Here is a 13723-nt window from a genome sequence, read left to right as displayed (position 1 = left end):
ACTGAAAAGGAAAACGTAGGCGTAAATGCAGTTGATCTGTGTGTCTCGTATTAAGGATAGATTTGACAATTAAAGTTTTCCTTGGACTTAGACTGGATGTAAGAGGCTAATACAGTGACAACGAAGCAAAGACAGCTGACCAGGAAGCTGCAGAACCATCTGTAAAAAAATATTTTATTTCAATTACATTTTAGATTTAATTTGCTCCAAGAAAGTTTTCTGATGTTGATGAAACTTGTATTTTCAATATCAAGGTCAAATAGATCTGTGCCCCGAGTATAAGTGGAATAAAGACAGAGGAATTGTTTTACATGGCAGAACTTGTATCAAATAAGACCATCAAATCTGAAAGATGCATTTCCCCAGTTGAAATAGTGTCCAACTCAGATGGATCTTACCCCTTCTCTCCCATGATTGGTAATCTCAGTTTTGAGTTTGTAATGAGAAATTGTTTTAGATATACATGCTTTACGTATACATCCCTGGAGATACTTAAGTTATGGCTTTGCTAGTCCATTGTAAAGCTCACTCTAGGAAGTCAAGGTGACATCATGCCTGCAGTTATTATACTGTTGTTTGCATCCAGTAGCCTGGAGAGCCACTCAGGTATTGCATGTACTGTGTACATCGGGGCACTTACCCTGTGCCGGGGGCCTTTCTGCGGTGTAGCACAGGCATTGTAAGCCAGTCAGTAACTCCAGCAGGCAAGAAGTGAGAGAGGTGACCGAAATGGGATTTAAAAGGATTCAAAGTCAATCCAGAAATCTGCATGGTTATCCCCAAGGCAAAGTCAGGGTATGCCCTACCTTTTTCCACTAGTAGCACACATAATTCTCACCCATGTCCATGTTTCATGTTTAGAGACATCTTGCCTTTTCAGGCTGTTTTGGTTTGCATTGTAATCAGAAGTCAATTTTGAAAAGAATTTAGGTTGGAGATCTGAGAAAGCAAAAGTATCCCATAGTGTAACTTTTTTTTCTGGAGTCTCACTCTTTCCTAGGGTCTTAACAAAGATAAGAACATTTATCTAGCATATAGTTATTGAACATTTTGGACTTTTTTGTAACATAAGTTGCAGATATAGTAGTGTTCATGTCTAGACATCTCTTAAGTATTCAGGTGAATTTGGAGAAAAACTGACTTGGAGTACCGTGTTCACGAAATTTCTTCTAATTATTTTAAGGCTAAAATCTTCAAAGTAAGGCGATACTTGGAAACGAGATCTGAGTAGACTCAAGCTGACCAGGAGTACTACATATGCTGAAAGTAAAAGGGCTTGTAAAATGGGATCAGCTCGGTGCTTTGTGACCACCTAGAGGGGTGGGATAGGGATATTCACTTTGCTATAAAGCAGGAACTAACACACCATTGTGATGCAATTATACTCCAATAAAGATGTTAAAAAAAAAAAAAGTAGTTCACAGAAAACTTTTCGAAAATATACATGGAAAAATATACATTTGTTCATGTAACTACGCATTTAGATTAAATAATAAAAGGATTATAAAAATGAAAAAAAAAGAATATTACTTTATCTTTTGTATCAAATTATACTTTTTAAGCATGTTTTTGTCTAAGAGATTTTATAGCTATATATTCTCTATTTTTTATATGAAGGAAGCATATTAAAACTAATAACAGTAATTTATATTTTTAAATCAGAAGGGATATATCATGGAAGTAATAGAAAATCAGCTCAAATTTCTGTCTCTTTTATTCTTCCCTTCCCTTCTTTGGCAAAAATTACGAGCAAAGAAATGACATTCAAGTCTTGATGGCTCACAATCCTAAATCAGTCCATTTTTTCCCATTTGCCTGCTACCATCCTAATTCAGCAATCTTTTATTTAGTTGCACTGACCACACCCTTGCTTTCCTACAGGTCATTTTCCACAAAAGAGCCAGAGTTATGTTTTCATAATGCACATCACACCATGTCACTTGCTAGTGAATTTCACGTAGAATACACTTAGAATGAAATCCAAAAGCCTTTCTCTGGCCCGCGAAGATCTGGCTCTTTGGACCTCTCAGTGTCGTGTGCTTCACCCACTGTCCCCATCCCACCCGCTTCTGCATTTCCGTTACCACTGGGTTCTTAAATTAACTAGCTCACCTGCAAGGTGGCCTTGGTCTTGATCTTTCCTCTTCCTGGATTGCTTTGCCACACATCTTATCAGCTTTGCCTTCTCCTCGACGCTACTGAGTCATCTTCAAGATCACCTTCATAAGGAGGCCTTTCCGGATCACCCAGTCCGAGGCAGCTCCCAGTCTCTTTCCATTGTATCACTGTGCTTTTTGTTTAACTTTTCTTTTTAAAATTTTTTATTGAAATATAGCTGATTTACAATGTTGTGTTAGTTTCAGGTGTACAGCAAAGTGATTCAGTTATACATATATATGTATATGTAGCTATCCTTTTTCAGATCCTTTTCCCTTATAGGTTATTACAAAATATTGAGTAGAGTTCCCTGTGCTATATAGTAGGTCCTTGTTGGTTATCTATTTTATATATAGTAGTGTGTATATTTTAACCCCAAACTCCTAATTTATCCCTCCCTCCCTTTCCCCTTTGGTAACCATATGTTTGTTTTCTATGTCTCTGAGCCTAGTTCTGTTTTGCAAATAAGTTCATTTGTATCGTTTCTTTTTTAGAATCCACATATAAGCGTATGATATTTGTCTTTACACAAATACTTCACTTCTGACTTACTTCACTTAGTATGATAATCTCTAGGTCCACCCATGTTGCTGCAAATGTAATTATTTCATTCTTTTTTGTGGCTAATGTTCTATTGTATGCATATGTCACATCTTCTTTACCCATTTATCTGTCGATGGAAGTTTAGGTTGCTTCCATGTCTTGGCTATTGTAAATAGTACTGCTATGAACATTGGGGTGCATGTATCTTTTCAAATTCTGGTTTCCTCTGGATATGTGCCCAGGAGTGGGATTGCAGGATCATATGGCAACTCCATTTTTAGTTTTTTAAGGAACCTCCATGCTGTTTTCCATATGCTGCACCAATTTACATTCCCACAACAGTGTAGGAGGGTTCCTTTTTCTCCACACCTCATTCTGCTTTTGTTTTCATATATGCTTATCTATTCATATATTATGGTAAAAAAATTTATTGAGCACCTACTTTGTGACAAGGAACACAGTAAATTTCTGCCCTTGATAGAGCTGCCATTCCCGTGAAGAGGAATAATCAATAATCATCACTACCCGATCCTCCCACCCTGACTGGCACCATAAATGGAGTGGAGGATTCCTGACAGCAGTGGAGTTGTTTTAATTCTGCTGGAATTAGTGAACTTTCAGAGGGCCTATTCTTTCTCACCCTTTTACTGTTTACTTTTGGAAAGTGAGCCCCACAACTGGAGAAGTGGCAAGGGAGAGCACAAAGAACATGGCTGCAGTGGTCACTTTAGGGCTTTAACATTTATTATGCACGTTCTTGAGCAAGTCACCTTGTATACGCTTCACATTAATTTCTTCGTTTGTAAAACGAGGTGGTCTTATCCATTGAGTGAATTAATTACGAAAGCATTGGATAAGTAGAGCACCATCCAAACGACCCACTTAGGTGAGTATTGAATGTCGTCTGCCGATGTCTCAAAATTTGCTGAAATTTTCCCCATCTGCTCCCAAGGGAGGGCGCTTCTTGAATATGTGCCTCCGTTTTCTGGTCCTTTGGATAAACAACACTGAATAATATTTAGCTTGTCTCTGACGACCATATGTTACTTTGATTCTATCCTAACAGCATTCATTTTCTGTTCTTCTGCAGTATTTTGGAAGTTTACTTGTCATTTTCTGTGTAGAACTGGCTTGTGGTGTTTGGACATATGAGCAGGAAATTATGGTGAGTTCAAAATGGGCTATAACCACAGTCTGAAACAATATTCGTTCAGCCTTTTAAAGCAGAGACTCTGGAGTTGTTAGGCACATGATTATTAATTTGAACGTTCATGCTATCTGGTAACAATGAATATTCCCAATACTTCTGAAATGTAGCATTTTCTTTTCTGTGTCTAAAGCATAGTTCCAAAGCATAATTTGTAATTTTTCGTTTCCTCTATTCCTATATATATCTTTAATTCCACAGATTGCTTAAACGTGGATATAATAGACTAAAAATAACATACGTTCTAAAATAATTTTACTATCTTCTGATTGTATAATAGGAAATATTCACATTTGCAACAGGACTTGAGAAAAGTTGAAAATCTACATGAAAACCTTATAAAATGCTGACTGCAGCTGTACACTGATGGCTAGGAAACATGTACCTTCTGTTTGCAGCAAGCCGAACCACCTTCCAAATTAAGAAGTGTGTGTTAGAATGAATGAGAATAAGAGTTTCTTAACCTTAAGATTTTACCAGTCATGTTCGGTTTACCACTCACACTTCACCTCTGCTCTATTGGGCATTATTACTGATTTAATGTTTGCTCACTTCATTGGTGAAAATTGGTGCATTGATTGTCAATGAGGTCGAGCACCTTTGCATGTCTGTGAAGTCTGGCTGTTTTCGTGGTGGCAGGTCAGATTTTTCCACTGTGAGCTTCGTAGAGTAATTCTGTTTCAGGAAGATGATGTTTTTCTTCCCCCAACATGTAGTCTTCGGACTGTCTGCAGCAGGAGTCCACCAGGGTGATTCTTTAAAACGCACATGATAGGGCTCTAGGCCAGAGCTGCTCGATCGGAATAGAGGAAAAGGCAGGGACTGGGTATTTGCATTTGTGGCAAGTTCCCCAGGTCAGTCTTCAGCATTTTAAAATTTAAGAGCTCTTAAGAAGCGAAGCAGATTCTTTTTTTTTTTTTTAATTTAATTTTATTTATTTTTTATGCAGCAGGCTCTTATTAGTTATCTATTTTATACATATTAGTGTACATATGTCAATCAAAATCTCCCAATTCATCACATCACCACCACCCATGAAGCAGATTCTTTTCCATTTGTTTCTGAGAGGCATTTTGGCAGTTGTGTAAGAAAATTGAAGACATCTCTGGTACTGATGCAGTTATTAAAGATTCTATGGTGAATCTGCTACTGTACTGTGACACTGTTTTGAATACTAAGTGGTAATTACAGACTAGTGGGTACTCTACATACTTCAGTTTACATGTAAACGATGCTTTGGCACTGCTACACAGCTGGACCCCTCTGAAAACACTCATGCTTTCAACGTGTGACAACTCTCAGTAAGAAGAGAGAATTTATGGTTATTTTTTTCTCTATTAAAAATTGAAAAGTCAGGGCAGGTTCTAACTAGTTTAATATAAAGTTAAACACTATCTTGAAAACAAAATCTCCTATTACAATAGGAATGCTCTTGTTGTCTTTGAGAATCATATTTTCACACCATCCCTAGAAACTTGGTATATTAAGGGAATGAAAAAGTGATTGATTCCAGGGACTCAGTTTCGGTGTCTTATTAATTTTTTCTGATTTCAATAAACACATGGATCTCCTTAACAGTCAAGCAATGAGTAGTAAATTGTATAATTAATTCTTGATCTCCTCATCTCAGCTTTTGTGTTCTTTTTGGTAATTAAAAGGTTTTTAAAAATGAGTTTACTTTCTAGTGGATTTAAAAAACGGCTTGAACAGTGTTTATATCATACTGTTTGATAAATTTCCTAAATTATAACAAGTTTGAAATGAATTAACTTAAGGTATTTGAAAGGAAATATTTTGACTCTAATATAATTCTAAGGAACTTGAGGAAACACAAAGGAATTGATACTTTTTTAGATACTTGCTTCTATTCTGTGAAGGGGAGATCTGCAAGTATTTTTTTAGTATCATAGTGGTACTAGATGGGTGTACACTGCCGTGCCCGCTGAAGGCATACATCACTGTTTTGCTTGTGTAAATCTTCCCCCGTTAAGTCACCAGGATAAAACAAGGGCTGTTTAAAAGTGAAATGTGGAAAGTAGTCCTTTAGGAAAAACGTTTGTCAGAATTTTGTTGTTGTTGTTGCCTTTGCGCTGATAGCAGCGTGAATGAAAAGTGCCGTTAAAGTTGATGAGCTGCCAAATTTTGCAGAATCCAGCCTTTGCGTAGAATGGGCTTTGTGCTCTTCTCTGTTCCATGCAAGGAGCCAATACACGTGTGTTTTCCTTTATGGCCAGAGCACTGTATTTTGTGGCAGAACCTCAGTGACCGCCTGTGTTTCTTGCTATATTTGGTTTCAGATCAATTGTGGTCACAAGTGGGAAACAACTTATATTTATTTTGGAAAATAACTTAAAAATAAGACTGTTCTAGTAACCAAGTCAAGAGATTGGGCATCAGGCAGCCTTATTTTCCCATTATTTCTGTTTTTTGTATACATGTTCACCTCCAGTTCGTCATTCCTTCTCTAGATGAAATCTGTCAATAATGTTAACTGTTTCAGATTATAAGTTTCTAGAGAATTTATTTCACTTCTATTTATTTTATGTTCAAAAGGATATGAGATAATAAGCATTTATAGTGAATAGCTTGAACTTTGGTTAGTTCTCTGAATTTTGCTGGAACCAGATGAACACACAGTATACCCAGTCAGCCCGTTATTTAGGGAGCAAAGTTGTGTGCCCAGGCATTGGGGTGTTTTCTTTTGTATTGTACATTTCCAAGTAATAAAAAAGAAAATTAACAAAGGAACAAAATGAAGACTTTCCGTGGCCAGGAATTTTTAAACTACTATTGATATTACTGTTTTTAAAAATAAGATTTCAAAATAATATGAATCTTAAGTTAGTGTCAAATTTGCTTGACTTAGCGCAGTCAGTATTGTTCCATAGATCAGGTGTGGATGTCTGTCTAGTTTCCCAAGAGCTACTTTAATAAGTACCACACGTGTGGAGAGACTAGGATTTGTGTGACCCCATTTCTCCTGTAGCACTGTACATAAAACATGGCATGATATGCTGATTAGATTTCTTGCCAGCTGTTGTGTTGTGTACCTGAAACTCTGTCATGATTAAACACTGTTCAGGGACATGGCGCTAGGTGCCTTGAGAGGCAGAGCACAAAAGAAATGCTTTAATTTCAGAACAATTTTTCTAGAGTTCTAGCATGCCTCTAAAATCCAATGTTTGAAAAGTTTACAGACTTATTCTAGAGTGAGGCTTGGCTTGAGCTGAACTCTTTCCCTTAATTCTTCTCCCTTTATTTTAGCACCATAATCTGCAGTCCCTTCAAAGAACCATTTCATAGCATTACGAAATCAAATGAAAGGGCATTTTGCAGCAGGGATCACTTGTTATGAGGAGCTCTTCAGGTGTATCTGTAGAACATATAGCTTACTTGTTTGTGATTTCCTTGAACTTGATATCGGCATTAAGTGATTTCGCATTATTTTGCTTAATATGAAGTACCTCCTCATTTAGTACAAAAGTCTACAAGTAGAGATTGTTTGATAAGTATTTAATAACCCTGAGCTTAATTTAAGCCACAAACAAATACAAATTTAAGGTAGTGTTTGGCAATGGCAGTACATTCCTAGTAAGTGTGAGTATGTGGATGAGACTATGAGTGATTGTGTCTGTGTGAATCTGTGAATGTGTTTGTGTCTGAACGTGGCTGTTTGCACGTTACAGTTGTTGATACTTTGTCTTTTCTATCTCTAGGTTCCAGTACAGTGGTCAGACATGGTCACTTTGAAAGCCAGAATGACAAATTACGGCTTACCGAGATACCGGTGGCTTACTCATGCTTGGAATTTTTTTCAGAGAGAGGTAAGTGCTACCTTTTCTGAGGTAGAGGGTATGGAATAAATGGCACACTTTCAAAACAAGTGTTCAGAGCTTTGGCTTTGGTCATTTTCCCTGTGCTGAAAAGTTAAGCCGATGATTCAGTTACCACTGGTGTAATTCTTTATTGAGAAATACTTTAAGTAGCTCTATGCCCTGCTTTTCTTCCACCATTTCCGCTTCATTTCCCACGGTTCACATATATCTTAGAATTTTTTAAAAGCCCTTTTGCTAAACTAAATTTTCCTTTTTTAATGAGAATTCCTTGATAATTACCCAAGGTCTATTTGAATGGATAATTTTTCATGACTTTTAGAGCTATCTGTAATTTAAACATCATTTGAAAATTTAAAATAATGGGTCTCATTTGGGAATTAGGACTCAGTATATCATTAAAAGTATGAACTTTCTAGTCAGAAAGACCTTCGTTCAAATTCTGGCTCTGCTGCTTACTATTACATGAGCTTCTGTAATTTACTTAACTTCCTTAAGCTTCAGTCTCCTCATCTATAAAACGGGGATAATAAAAGTACCTATCTCCTCCAGGTGTTGAGAAGATTAAGTGGAATCATAAGTTTGATCTCATTTAGCTTATGGTTATTAACAATAACATTACAAAGTTAAGTGCTTTTAGCTTTTCTTACCTACCTTCCATATAGCACTGCATCCCATTATCTTCTCAAACAGGGACTATATTTAGATGTTTAAAATCTGGTGACTTGAAGTTAACCATTGATTCAGACTAAGTTCTTCTCCCAAGCAGTTTCCTTGCGATTGGAGTGACATTCCCAGATGACCAAGTCTCTTTCTTTTACTGGCATTTAAAGCTGGGCTCCAGAGCATTTGAGAATCAGGGTCTTGCACAATAGATGTCCTGCTCCTTGTTCAGTTACTCTGTCTTGGATACAGGCAGAGGTTCAAGTCCAGGATAATCTCCAAATCTGGCTCTTTGTGTTACAGTTGTTGAGATGGTGAAAATTATCATTACAGCACAGATTTCCTGTTTATTTAACTGCTTCCTGACTTTGTTTGTTTACTCTTCATTTGTACTAAAAACAACGTGAAGGGAAAATAAGTGAAGTGCTAGGGAATTTATAATAAGCTGTGTTCAGCTACTGCCCAGAGTGGAAGCTTCCCAGAGCTCTTTATTTTCTGACAATTGTGATGTGGACCATGATAATCCAGGTTAAAAAACAAAATGAGTTTTTCTCTAATGGTAGAAAGAGGGCGCCACCCTAGGTAGACAATGTACAGCGCTACAAATGATAGCGCACATATTTTTAGATTTGTTGTATGGTAAGTTCCCTCCTCTACATCGTAGGCTTATTTCACTCCAAAGGAGGTGGCGAAGACCTCCGGGCCTCCTGAAAGAGTTTTTAAAAGCCCCTTGTATTAGTTTGCTAGGGCTGCGGCCATAACAAAGTACCACAGGCTGGGTGGCTTAAACAACAGAAATTTATTATCTCACAACTCTGGAGGCTGGAAGTCTGAGACCAAGGCGTCGGCAGGATTGCTTTTTTCCTGAGGCCTCTCTGCTGGGCTTGTAGACAGCCGAAGTCGTCTCCCTGTGTCTTTGCGTCATCTTCCCTCTGTGTCTGTGTTTAAATTTCCTCTTCTTATAAGGACATAGGTCAGATGGGATTAGGACCACCCTTATGACCTTATTTTAATTTAATTCCTTCTGTAAAGACCTTCTTCCCAAATATGGTCACATTCTGGAGGTTAGAACCTCACCGTCAATTTTGGTGATGGGGCGGAAGGACACAATTCAGCTAACCACCTTCTCCCAAAATAAGTTGTAGAGCAGCCTTCTCAGGCTGCAGTTTTCCTGACTCCTCATTCGGTGCAGTTCTGGGCATGTACTTCACTTTAGTGGACTCTCACTTAAGCCCTAGTGATGTTTATTTAATACCTTTAAAAAAACTGATGCTAAAAACTGTATTTATTTATTGATTCTAACATAGAGGTTGGAGTATAGGCTTGAGAGCAAATAGGCTCCACTGCTGGCTGGTCTGTGAACTTGGCAACTTACTTGTCCTGTTCCTTAGAGCCTCAGGTTCTGCTTAGGTGAAAAGGTTGTGGGATTTTCCGACTTGACAGCATGTTAGAAGAGTGCCCCATCTCACAATGTGGCTCTAAAAGAGTCAGCAAGACTCCAAGGAGATGTAGACCATAGTCATGTGTGGCTGAAGAATGGGTTTGCTTAAGGGAGTTTCCAGGAAAATTTTCAGTATCAATTCAGTATCTTCTATTGATGAAGGAAAACAACCATGTAAAAAGCAACAATATCTCAGTGACTTATTAAAATAAAAAAAAGCATTTGGCACAGAACATGCTATGCATAAGTTATTTGGAAAAGTCATTTGTGTGGAGCACCTCACTTCCTGACAAGGCCAGATAAATGGGCTGTTCTATTGTGGACGGAGTGAACGTGTTCCAAGAACTGTCCTTCCGTCAGCAACACAGAAAAACACATGACATTAGGAAATGAGAAGTAGGTTTCTTCTGCATGCAAGGATTTAAAAAGACTGGCTTGGAAAGGTAGTAGTTTATGATCTTTAGAAAGTGGTCGTTTTACTACATGTATTTTTTATGGATACTCAATGACTTACGTAAAATACATGATGTTAACTTATGTTGGACTTCATTGGTGATGTTTGTGGTGTATTTGTGGATTTTAGAACAAATTTATAAGAGGGAAATACTAAAATTATTTTAAAAGTTTCTTGGAAAATTTTAGTATTACTCATAGCATCAGTATTTCATCATTTAGAGTATTCAAGATGATTTTTTTCTCTTTATTTATTTATTTATTTTTATTTTATTTTATTTTTTTTAACATCTTTATTGGAGTATAACTGCTTTACAATGGTGTGTTAGTTTCTGCTTTATAACAAAGTGAATCAGTCATACATATACATATATCCCCATATCTCTTCCCTCTTGCGTCTCCCTCCCTCCCACCATCCCTATCCCACCCGTCTAGGTGGTCACAAAGCACCGAGCTGATCTCCCTGTGCTATGCGGCTGCTTCCCACCAGCTATCTATTTTACATTTGGTAGTGTGTATATGTCCATGCCACTCTCTCACTTTGTCCCAGCTTACCCTTCCCCCTCCCCGTATCCTCAAGTCCATACTCTAGTAGGTCTGTGTCTTTATTCCCGTCTCGCCCCTAGGTTCTTCATGACCATTTTTTTTTTCTCTTTAAAAATTAGATATTTAAGCAAGTGAAAAAATGTAAAATCATTTTTTGTATTTCCTTGTTTCATTTTACATAAGAAGTTCAGAATTCTTTAAAGTTTATTTTAGTTGAAATTTTGAAATGGTGGATTGTGATATCTTACAATTTACAGTGTTAATCCTGAACACAGGTTGATTTAGGCTACATAATTTGCAAAGCCAGTCACTCCTGGCAAAATTCTTCTCAGTGACTGCGCATTCATAACCCTTGTTTTTGACTATATGGAAGAGTAACCGCCCTCTACCCAACGACAGAAAGTTTTCATAGTTAATTACTCTGAATCTAATCTACATACGTCCTTAAGCAGGGTCTCTAAACTTTGGCCAGAGAAGGTTTTTGTTAATAGTTGGTGAAATGAGACTAAAAAGAAACAAAGACCACATAGTTTGTCTTAAATCCAACTTTATTGACAGTAAAGACACATCATTTCTTCTGAGATTATGGTGATAGAATATGACAGTTTTTTTCAAGATTCTCACTCAGTTGAATAAAAATTTGTTGACCAAACCTATGTCTACATCTCAGAAATTTTTGGAAATTTACTGGTTAATGAATCAAGTTGGGTAATCTCTGTGATGTGGGCTGTTGGCCAAAAATCTTTCTACAGAGATTGCGGAAACTTAATATAATATTTGAATTTGTTAAGCGGTTAAGTTGGTAACTAGGCAATATGCAAATAGATTGATCAACTATTCCCTAGTAGCTAGAGGTTTAATGTTAAATATAAGATTTCAGCTATTTGTTTTGTTAGTGTGTATTAACTTTGCTGCTATATGATCACTTGTAGAGGATTTTACATTTGGGGGGAGGTAAGACTCAGTCATGCCTGATCTGTCTTCATGTGTTATGGGCATTATTGTTCAGAAGTGTTCCATTATGGAGTCCTCTCTTACATTTCTGATGTCAACATAAAATGTGCACATATCATTAGGTGATGACAGAAGTGACTTCAGTTCTGGGTGCAAATATTTAAGAAATCTAACGTTCAGTCTCCCATAAGTTAAGAAAATATTTTTGTTGTTTCTGAGCCTGACCAGTCATTCTTTTGCAGTTCAAGTGCTGTGGAGTTGTCTATTTCACCGACTGGCTGGAAATGACAGAAATGGACTGGCCCCCAGATTCCTGTTGTGTTAGGGAATTCCCAGGATGTTCCAAACAGGCCCACCAGGAAGATCTCAGTGACCTTTATCAAGAGGTAAGGCCATGTGTCATTAACTTATCATGGAAGTAAAGAATCAACAACATGCCAATGCAATTTTCCTCTTCTGTCTAAATATGAAGGACCCGAAAATTTTTTGCCTCCGAAATGTGGAGAAAGAGGACAAAGCTAAAAGTTAATATAAAAATCTGAATACTAATCACATTTTAACAAAGTAAATTTGGAAAGACTAGGTTTTAGAATTAATTGGATTTTGAATTGTATTGTCTAGAACCAAGCTCTATTGCCACTTCCTAAGAGCGCTTTAAAACCAGACATGCAGAGTGTATGACTAACTCCGGACATTCGGGAAGACAAGTTTTGCAGTTCTTGAGCAGAATGTGTATTTAGGGCTTCCATATAGACTAAAACATGGGGGCGGGGGGTGGACAAAAAAACCAAAAAACCCAAAAAGACCAAAACCCAAAGAAACCCAAGAAACCCTTCCACTCTCCAGAGAAAATGCTGTCCTCGACTCTTCAGGTCCCCCTGCTGGCTAATGATCAGTGATGTTAGTTTTAGCTGATTTAATGAAGTTAGATGCTTAGTGGGATTAAAGTCAGTTATCAAGTGGCTAAGAAACTTGCATATTTATGTTTTCCGGGAGAATTCATCAGAATCATCCGTTATTCCTTTGTTAGCAGAAGCTTTCCTATTCCTTCATTTTTAATGGTGATTTTCAAACTTTGTTAGCAGGGGAATCCTATTTTCAAACTAAAATCTAGAACTACACCATTCCAGTATAGTAGCCAATAGCTACAAGTGGCTATTTCAATAAAAATAAAATAAGATAAAAATTGCGTTTCCTCAGTTGCACTAGCCACGTTTTAAGGGCTCAACAGCCACTTGAGACTAGCAGTGTAGGCCAACACAGACATAAGACAGTTCCATCTTTATAGAAGGTTTTATTGTAGTCTTGATCTAGAATGGAAGCTCAAAATGTAAATCAGGTGAAAGGCAAGCTGCTCAGGCTGATGGTCTGGGATCATTTCCCAGATACATCACCAGTCAAGTATCTGGGTACCACAGGTCATATTAACATAGAGTAACAATTTACACCATTCATAATATAATACACACATACACACACACACATCTGTTTTTCCCTAGAAATACTGTTATTGTTCAAAACATCTTTTAGGCTGCCTGCCAAAGTCAGTTGTAGAGATACACGAAAATCAGTTTTATTAATTTATAGTGTAAATTAATGAATTTGAAAAAATGATGCTGGATTACCCACACAAATGTTTCATTTCTTTCACGTCTTAGAGATGAATAACTTTTGACTGTTAAAAAATTCATCTTAGAGGACAAGCCTTTGCCACATTTAAGGATATCCAAAATAAAGTGCTTTGGGCTCTGAAGGCAGGCCACAAAGAGGAGTGCCAAATATCTTTAAGAGATTCAGAATTGTGTTAGTCTTTCTAGGGCAGGAAAGTACCACAAAGTGAGTAACTTAAACAACAGATATTTATTGTCTCACAGTTCTAAAGGCTATAAGTCTGAGATCAAGGTGTCAGCAAGATTGGTTCCTTCT

The 13723-nt window shown here is 37.2% G+C and overlaps 1 protein-coding gene across 5 annotated transcripts in view; it reads left to right on the top strand.

The window, feature by feature from the left end:
* TSPAN12 (tetraspanin 12) overlaps positions 1 to 13723 on the top strand; it is a 65729-nt gene that overhangs the window by 34921 nt on the left and 17085 nt on the right. For all 5 annotated transcript variants that reach the window (XM_068549361.1, XM_068549365.1, XM_068549364.1 and 2 more), the window contains exons 5-7: positions 3791 to 3865; positions 7624 to 7731; positions 12040 to 12183. In XM_068549361.1, the coding sequence (XP_068405462.1) occupies positions 3791 to 3865; positions 7624 to 7731; positions 12040 to 12183 (327 nt within the window). The remainder of the gene's footprint in view (positions 1 to 3790; positions 3866 to 7623; positions 7732 to 12039; positions 12184 to 13723) is intronic.

The sequence above is a fragment of the Eschrichtius robustus genome, chromosome 8 (genome assembly GCF_028021215.1).
Source record: "Eschrichtius robustus isolate mEscRob2 chromosome 8, mEscRob2.pri, whole genome shotgun sequence".
NCBI classification, from domain to species: Eukaryota; Metazoa; Chordata; class Mammalia; order Artiodactyla; family Eschrichtiidae; genus Eschrichtius; species Eschrichtius robustus.
The sequence above is the reverse complement of the archived record's forward strand: the minus strand, read 5'-3'. Positions and strand labels throughout refer to the sequence as shown.